The 9019-nt window shown below is 34.6% G+C and overlaps 1 protein-coding gene across 2 annotated transcripts in view; it reads left to right on the forward strand.

The window, feature by feature from the left end:
• Positions 1 to 4109, forward strand: part of PGGT1B (protein geranylgeranyltransferase type I subunit beta) — a 54478-nt gene extending 50369 nt beyond the window's left edge. For both annotated transcript variants that reach the window (XM_041763642.1, XM_041763643.1), the window contains one exon: positions 440 to 4109. In XM_041763642.1, the coding sequence (XP_041619576.1) occupies positions 440 to 621 (182 nt within the window). In that variant the 3' untranslated portion in view covers positions 622 to 4109. The remainder of the gene's footprint in view (positions 1 to 439) is intronic.
• Positions 4110 to 9019: the final 4910 nt, after the last annotated feature.

Below are 9019 nucleotides of genomic sequence, written 5' to 3' on the forward strand. Positions count from 1 at the left end.
AAACTTAGAGGGGAAAGGTATTGCTACTTAGAGTCAAAGGTCTATTTTCATTTTTAAGGAAATTTTTTCCTTTTACTATACAGAGCTAAAAGCAAAGGGAAACTTACAAGCAAAAGGAAAACTTAGCGAGAAGTCTTATATTACTACTATTCTATTTTTTTAACCATAAAGGATGTTGAGAGTGTCACCTCTTTGAGAACTATTTTCCTTTGTTAATGATAATGATATTTTCTTTGATAAAATATCTGATTTTGATCATCTTTTTTTTTTTTTTAATTGGTGTTTTGAGACCTTGAGAGCACGTTTCAAAAACTAACATTTTTCTAAATTTTATTTTAATGTGATGGACTAATAGATATGTAGCTACAATACTTTGCAGCATGTACAAATAAGAATGCCTATTATGATTTTAAAAAAAAAACAAATACCTCATTTTCAGATGCTTTGCATGCATACTTTGGGATCTGTGGCCTGTCACTAATGGAGGAAAGTGGAATTTGTAAAGTTCATCCTGCCCTGAATGTAAGCACACGGACTTCTGAACGCCTTCGAGATCTCCATCAGAGCTGGAAAATCAAGGACTCTAAACAGTGCCCAGAGAATGTGCACATCTCCACATGACTGACTGCATTTAGTTTGGGAGGGCGGGGGGATTTGTAGCATAACTGTAGCTCAAGGTTAAAAGCCATGTATAACCAAGTGTGCTCTTTTTTTTATTTTATTTTTTTTAAGAAGTAGAGTCTCACAATCAAATCTTGTGCCGATGTCACTTTGGAATATGGTCTTGAGCCAGTAACCTTTGTACTGGGTTTCAAGAAAATCTTTGTTGAAGTTTGAACCACAGTGGACTCTGTTGTGGTTCTTAAATGTTTATACTGTATTTCTAAGAAGTTCTTTGCGGCAAATTAACTATATGTATGTAGGTTATCTTTTTTAAAAAAAATCTTCAATACAAATTGTATCATACTGTAAAATGGACACAAATCTTCAAAATAAGTTTACAGTTCACATAGCATTGATAATCTTCAGGTGAACACTTAATGGTCATTTAAAAAGCTTGACAACTGATGGTAGAAAATTGCTTTAATGAATTAAGTATCTAGGATTCTTCTTTGAAAAGATGATTCTGTAACAAAGAATGACTTTTGTCTTAAGTGTGCCAGTTAAACTTATGTGGCCTCTATAAATGAAATTAACTTCATAGCAAGGATGAATAGATTTAACTAATATAGTAATTTTCTAAAGGGACATTGATTTAAGAAGACTATTATGTAATTGGGAAAATTACATAGGGAGGGAAAAATAATTTAACTATGTGATTGTGAATGAGAAAGTTTTGTGCTGTGTGGGTCATTTAGATGTCACTGGGATGAATAACAGTTATGTTTGATTTTAATTTCATTAGTAGCTTTTTCTTTCTTGAGAGAAAATAGTTAGAAGGAAAGACATTTAGTGGTTTTGTTTATTTTTCTGAAATATGTGATATTGTAAATTGTACTTTTATAAGTTACTTTTAGCCATTTGGATTTTTTTTTTTTTAGTTTGTTGCCTTCAATATGTTAGTGGTTCTGATTTCAAAATGACAATTTTCTAATTTTTTCAAAATAAATAAGTAAAATTCTCAGTAAAAAAACAGAACCACTAAGTAAATTTAATGGTACAGCTCCATACATGGTCATTTATATTTTTATATTTTCAGGTAAGTGGAAGGGAAATGTTCTGTTCAGGCATTAATGATTGGGGTGTCGCTTTTGTTTTTTTGTTTTCTTCATTCTGTGAACTAGCTAATTGTAAAGGAAATAGTGTAAAAACTCATCTTCATTAGTAACAATTTATCAATAAATCACATCCATCACTTTGAATGTTCAAAGACTGAAATGGATAAGAAAATCTCTTCACTAAAGGAGCTGAGTTTAAGTTCAAGTTTTGGTGATAATTGATGTTGAATTATTCTTCAACTATCAGTATAAAAACTAAATTATTAGTATTACTGTTTAGGGATTATTTAAATTTTAATTTCTTTCCTAAATTGGAGGGGAGAATGCCCTTAAATAATGGTCCTTCCAAAGGGAAATCTGGTATGTGCTTGGAGAAATGATTCATTTGTTGTTGGCATCCTTAGTTTTAAAACTCATCTTGCCAAAGTCAACTTTATTATTTTTTTAATTAGAAATAAAATCCCTTTTCTGATTGTGGGGAAAATATAAGCTTAACAGCAGATGTTATCTTTCAGCAAGTTATTTCAGTTGCTTCTATTTAAGTCCCGACAAATTAAGACATCCCTATCTCAAACTAAGTAACTTCCTAGACATGGGGAGTTAAAATAACATTTATGGAATGGCAGTAGAGCTATTATAAAAAACCCAGATTGTTTTTCTGAATTGCCACTAGCAGTTATAAAGTAATAATAGTAACTATTTGTAAATGGGAGAGAATTCTAAGTTTAAAAGTATTTCACAAAACTTAAATATTTCCTAACTGTATACTTTCCTAAAGTATACATACTTTAATAGCAAAAGATTGTAAATTTCTAAATTTACAATAAGTATGATAGAATTTCTAAATGGTACACATGTGAGGGGCCTTTTTATGCAGTCTTGTGGCCCAGTGGGTGTTCACCGTCCATAGTGGCATGCTGACCAGAACACATCAGCCAGTGAACTGCAGAGAAAGGATTCCTGTTTCTAAATAGTTATTTACAAAAACAATATTTATTAATAAACTGAATTATAAGTAATATTTCACATATTTATTCTTTAGCATTGGTTTATAATGAGCAAGGAAATAGAAGTCCAGAACCTCAAATAGCTCTGTGTTCTGCCCTCACCCTCTTTGTGGTTTTTTTCAGAAGTTAGTAGGAGAAGCTTTGTTTTGAGCATCTGCATGAAAACAAGATTAATCAGGTCATACCACACAGTGGTGTTTTTAGATTTGACCTGTAACGTGTATACATTTTTATCAGATCTTCAAATATTCTTTAATTTCAGTTCACAGTGGCCCGTAGTTTGGAAATGGTTGGACCTGATACTGTTTGAGAGTTAGCTTAGTAAGGAGGTGCTCTGGAGTCTTATGATTTGGGTTTAAGTCCCAGATGTGCAAATTTAGCAGCGTGATCTTGGAACCTAACTTTCCTATCCATAAAATTGGGGTGAGGAGGGGATGAACGCCTAAGGGTTATTCAAGGATTAAATGACATAATGCATATAAAGCACTTGGCATAGTTAGTACCTGAAATACAGTAACTTCCTCACTATAATTTGTCATAACCATCATAAAATGATCATTATTAAAATCTCTTTTTCTGTAATAGAGATTTCACAAGGGTTAAGCTTGGGGACGATGACCACAGGAGGGTCCCTTCTGAACCTTCCCCTAAGAATACAGAGTAACCAGGTTAACCCCAGACCCTTTTCTACAAAACTAGATGACAGTTGTCCCTGTGAACTTAAAAACACAAGGAAGGAAGGACAAATGGCTGGCCAGCATAGTTTCAGCATCTGTATTCTGACAGTCCCCTGCTTCTCAGCCAGGGTGGTGTCTCAGCAGTGTAATGAAGTCTGACAAATGTACTAAAGCAGTTTGGACCTGGTGCTGTGTAGGTCTCAGAACTAATGAGACAAAACCTAGCAGCACTGCGGAGAAACAGCTAGAATTAGGATTTCAGCTTGACGGGACAGGTACAATAGCACAAAGAGAAGAGAGAGTCCAGGTCAATGTTGGGAAGGAAGGTGGGTAGCAATGTCCTGTCAATTCTTTGTCAAAATGAAAATGGAGCTTTAAGGCAGTGGAACTAAGAAAAGGCATCCTAGAGCCGCTCCTCTCCTAAGAAGTACAGGAAAACTCTCAATCAGGAAACTCCACAAAACTGTGAGGATGACCATGAGATCTCATTCAAAAGTTAGAAGAATAAGCCGACATCCCCAAAGACAGTGAAAGCACACCAGAAACACATGACCACAAGACTGATGAAAACTTCAAGTTTTTTTAAAAAGGAGTTATGACAGGTAATTTACAGTATTTAGAATATATCATTAAAAATGGGAGAGGCTGAAAATTATACAAACGTTGTAAAATCTGAACGAAAAAAAAAACGGAAGGAATTTGTAAAAGAGAGAGGGTCTGAATCTGCTAACTCATTCAAGAGAAAAGGGAGGAAGCAGAAATACACAGATTGAAATGACAACGGGAGAAATAACCACAAAACAGGAAATTTTTCAAAATTCTAAGACTAATTTGATGTAATAAATTAGAAAAATAACTTGTTTAAGAAAAGGCAAATTGCCAGCATTTACCCTCCTAGACACAAATTTAAAACCAGTTGTCATTGAAGAAACTAATAAAGGACTCCTTACCAAAAAAGTGTCAGGCATTGATGGTTTCCAGGGATTTCTACTAAACCTTTAACATTAAATGATCCCAATGTTGTTGATGTAATTCTAGAAGCTAGAAAAAAAGAATCTTGACCTCAAAGTGCCAAAAAAAAAAAATGTTTTTAAGACTTGCAAATTGATTTTGTAAAGCAAATACAATAGCGTTATTTCCAAAACTTGACAAAGATTGTACCAAAGAGAAAATTATAGACCACTCACAAATACCAATGCAAAAAGCCTTGTGTATTAGCAAACATTCCAACAGCACTTTCAAAAACTAATAAATCATGACAAAGTAGGATTTCTTATAGGACTACAAGGATAATTCAATAGTAGGCAATTATTAGTACCATCATATTAAGAGCTAAGGAGAAATTCATTCTCCATTTTTCAGAAAAGGCATTTGACAGAATTGAGCATTCAATTCATGCTGAATGTATTCAATAAACAGAAATTGATGAGTCATTCATTACCACTGTACTTCTGCCCAAAAGCCAGCAATACAAAAGTGGCTTTCCACAAAGTGAAACAAGACACAAGATGTGTCCGTCTCTCTCTTCCCCTTAAAACCAATGTAGTTTGACAAAACAAAGCCATATGAAATTTGTGGAAAGGAAGAAGTATTTGCAGATAGGCATCTAGTATCTAGAAAACCTTAAGAAATTTGTTGAAAAACTGTAAGATGACTTAGTAAAGTAGCAATTACAAGTATACATTGAAATATCATATGCATACAAGTAGCACTCCCCAGACACAAAGAATATATATATAACTGATTTCATTTAAATGAAGTTCAAAACAGGCAAAACTTATCTATAGGTGTCAAGAATCAGCATCCCCTTTCACTATCTCCCTCCCCCAAAGGTAAGCACTGTCATGATGAAATTGTCAGTTTTGTCTGTTTTTAAACTTTTTTTTTTCTTTAATTTTACTTTTTTATGATAGTCACACAAAGAGAGAGAGAGGCAGAGACACAGGCAGAGAAAGAAGCAGGCTCCATGCACCAGGAGCCCGACGTGGGATTCGATCCCGGGTCTCCAGGATCGCGCCCTGGGCCAAAGGCAGGCGCCAAACTGCTGCGCCACCCAGGGATCCCTGTTTTTAAACTTTATATAAGTGGATTCGTATACATGATTTTTCATCTGGCTTCTTTAGCTCAACAAAGACCCGGAAGAGGAAGAGTATGAGGCAGCTTCTATGGTGCTGGTAATGTTTCATCATCAGGTGCTGGTTACATAGGTGCATTCATTTTATGACTACTTATCAAGCTGTACACTTATGATTTATGCATTTTTCTGTATGTATAATTATAGTTCAATAAAAATGTTTACTAAAAAATAAAAGACTTTATATATATACACACAAACTTAAACTAGTTAGAAGATGCTTTTGAAGAGAAGACCCTTTTTATTATTAGAAAAAGAAATTTATGTGTAAACCTTTTTTAAAGTTTATTTTTTCAATCTCTATGCCCAACGTGGGGCTCAAACTCACAAACCCCAGATCAAGAGTCCACAAGTTCTCCCAACTGAGCCAGCCATGTGCCCCTAACAGGAAGACTTTTAAAAAAATAAAACTCTTGATAGAAAAGTAGGCTTTAACTATTGAAAAGATGTATCATATTCTTTTTTTTAATGTATCATATTCTTAAGACTCATCATGAAAATATTTTTCTCCCAATACAGATGATCTGTTTACTTCTATTTGAGAGAATATACAAGAAAAGCTATGGAAACTAAAACAAACAAAAAAGCCTAACCTTACCAGACATTAAAACGCACTCTTAAATCTTCCATAATTCAAAGTTTGGTATTGGCACGTGAATAGGCCATACAGCAGGACAGAAAAATTCCAGGAGTAGACTCAATGGTAGCCATATAAGAAAGGTAGCATTTCAAATCAGTGAGATTATCTTTTTTTCTTATTTTTGTTTTTTTAAGATTTTTAAGTAATCTCCACCCTCAATGTGGGGTTTGAATTCAAAACCCCAAGATCAAGAGTCACATGCTTTAGCCAGGTGCCCCAAGAAGATGAACTTTTAAAATAAATCATATGGGAATGACCATTGATTACTCCGATATCTATATTTATTGTTAAAGAATTTATAGCTTCTTTCACTTTGAACCCTTTATTTTTTTTACACTGAATATTTTTTATTCTTTTAATTTAAAATATTCGAAAAACAGTGATATACCCCACCCCTCCCCTGTCTTGTAATTCCTGGAGTTAATAAACACCACTGTTGGATAAATCCTCAATCCTTTCATCTCTTTCCATACACACATATGTTTGTATATCTGTATATTTAAGCCCTTGTCATTCCACCACTACATACATCCACAAATACATGTGGATAGGCATATAAACGAGATACTGCATTATGTTTTGCAACTTGTTTCCAAGTTCAGTGATCTTTATGAACATCTTTCAAAATCCATACTTTGTTTTCAACAGCTGGGTAATATTAGTAATATTAGTATTATGTTAGTATTGTATTGCATAAAGCTATAATTAGTATCTATTTCTCACAAAAATATTGGTGTAAGATCTTTGAAAATGTATCATTGCCTACTTGGGTAACTCAGCTAAATTTATGGCTGTGAAATGGCTGGGGTGAAGATTGTGCACATTCTAAATTCTGGTAGCTTTTCCATAAAAGACATTGCTTTCAAAGACTGATACATGCTTCTATCTTGACACTTGAGGTTTTAAATATCAGAAAATAATCTTCCAATAATAAAACGCCATCTTGTAGTTCACAATTGTGGCATTGGGAAAGACCTCCATGGCTCCATTCCTCACCCAAGGACAAAAGAATTCATGCAAGATCATATATGTACCATATTCTTAGATAAGAACATATCTATATCTATCTATAGAACATATATCTAAAAAAAATATATCTACATATAAATAGAGACATATAAGACAGATGTGTTCTCTAACATAAAATTTGTGGTGATGCTGCAACTAGAATGCACACAGTCTCCAGGATGAGGATTTTCCCCACACTGTGGCATCTTTCCCCAGGGTAGTCATCCTATTGCCCACTTTCCCATTTTTCCAGATGTTCAGTTCTAATAACTTTTCGTTGAGGCTCTCAAGGCTTTGGCTAAATTAAGTGCTGCCTTTAAAAGTGTATGTGGTTTTTCCTAACTGACTGATGAGGCATCACAATTCTTCACCCGTTGATGAAGCTGTGTGATGGGTGCTCAGGGCCCCTTCAGAGTCTGCTCACAACCTACTGTGAGTTTAAGTATTTCAAAAAAGTTTTTTAAAGTGTCTATGGGAACATGAGAGGCATAAATTCACTGGAGGAACTCCAAGCCACTTTTCCTTTCATGTAATCCTAGATGTGCAAGCCAGGCAGTTTGGTAGGGCTTTATGAAGTCTCCAAGGAGTGAAAGAAAATCATTAAAGGAATCAATCTGATAAAGTACAAAAGTAGCTTACTCAAATGTTAATGGATTTTCATCTTGCATTTGAATTTCAGCAGTTGATTTCTACGCTAGAATATCCACGATATTTTGCTACAGAGTATCTTCTCTGCTACAGAACGTACTGTAGAAAATTATTCAGTGATTAAATTATAGAAACACGCATAGGAGAACATTCAGGTAATACCTTTTATGACATTTGCTACTGATTTTAATACTTCATATTAAGGGATATTTGATTATTTCCATCTTACCAATGTTGCTGTGAACATCATACATATGTTTTATGGAGTTTCTAGCAGGCAATTTCTGGATTAAAAGATATGTACTTAAAAAGTATTGGGAGTTGCCAGGTTGAGGCATAAAAAAAAAAAAAAATGAAAAAAGTATTGGTAGTTACTGTTAAATTGGATCCAGAAATGGGGTAGCCATTCATAACATCATCAACAGGATATTGGAGTACCTCTTCCCTCATATTCTCTGCAACACTGGATATTCTCAATTGTAAATTTTCCCATCCTGCATGCCAAGAAAAATGGTGTTCCATTGTTGATAAACAACATGGATAGACAACAGGCCCTGCCAAGTTTGGGGAAGGTTGATTTGTGCTGTATGAGTTAATGCTAATTGTTTCATGTCTGTAAGAGTGAACTCAGAAAAATGGCTCTCCATTAACATAGGCTTAATAGCAATCATTTTCAAATTGTGTGGTCTGGAGACAGGAGCATTGGCATCATCTAGGAGCTTTTCGAAATGTGAATCCTCTGGTCCCACTTTAGACCTACTGAATCAGAAAGGGGGAGGAGGGGCTGGTGAAGAGCAGCCATCTGTGTTTAAAAAGCCTCTGAGTGGTTCTGCTGCGCTGTCAAGTTTGAGAACTAGTCACTGATGAAGGAAAAAAATAGCAGCTTGGGCAGGGGAAGCAAAGGAGATCCCTGTTAAGTATTTGCAAATTTAAATTTTAAGAAGATAGGCCTTTTTTTCCTTAAGTTTTATTTAAGTAATCCCAACGTGGGACCCCAACTCACAACCCCAAAATCAAGAGTCACCAGCTCTTCCCTAATAAAAACATAGGGGTTTTAGTCAACAGTAAGCCAAGTATGTTAAAACAATGTGATCTTTACCCCCATCCCCAAAAGTTGATGCTGTCTTCATGTGTGGTAGTAGGATTGCAAATGTAATTAATGCTCAGATATGCAAAGAAAACATTCA

The sequence above is a fragment of the Vulpes lagopus genome, chromosome 7 (genome assembly GCF_018345385.1).
Source record: "Vulpes lagopus strain Blue_001 chromosome 7, ASM1834538v1, whole genome shotgun sequence".
NCBI classification, from domain to species: Eukaryota; Metazoa; Chordata; class Mammalia; order Carnivora; family Canidae; genus Vulpes; species Vulpes lagopus.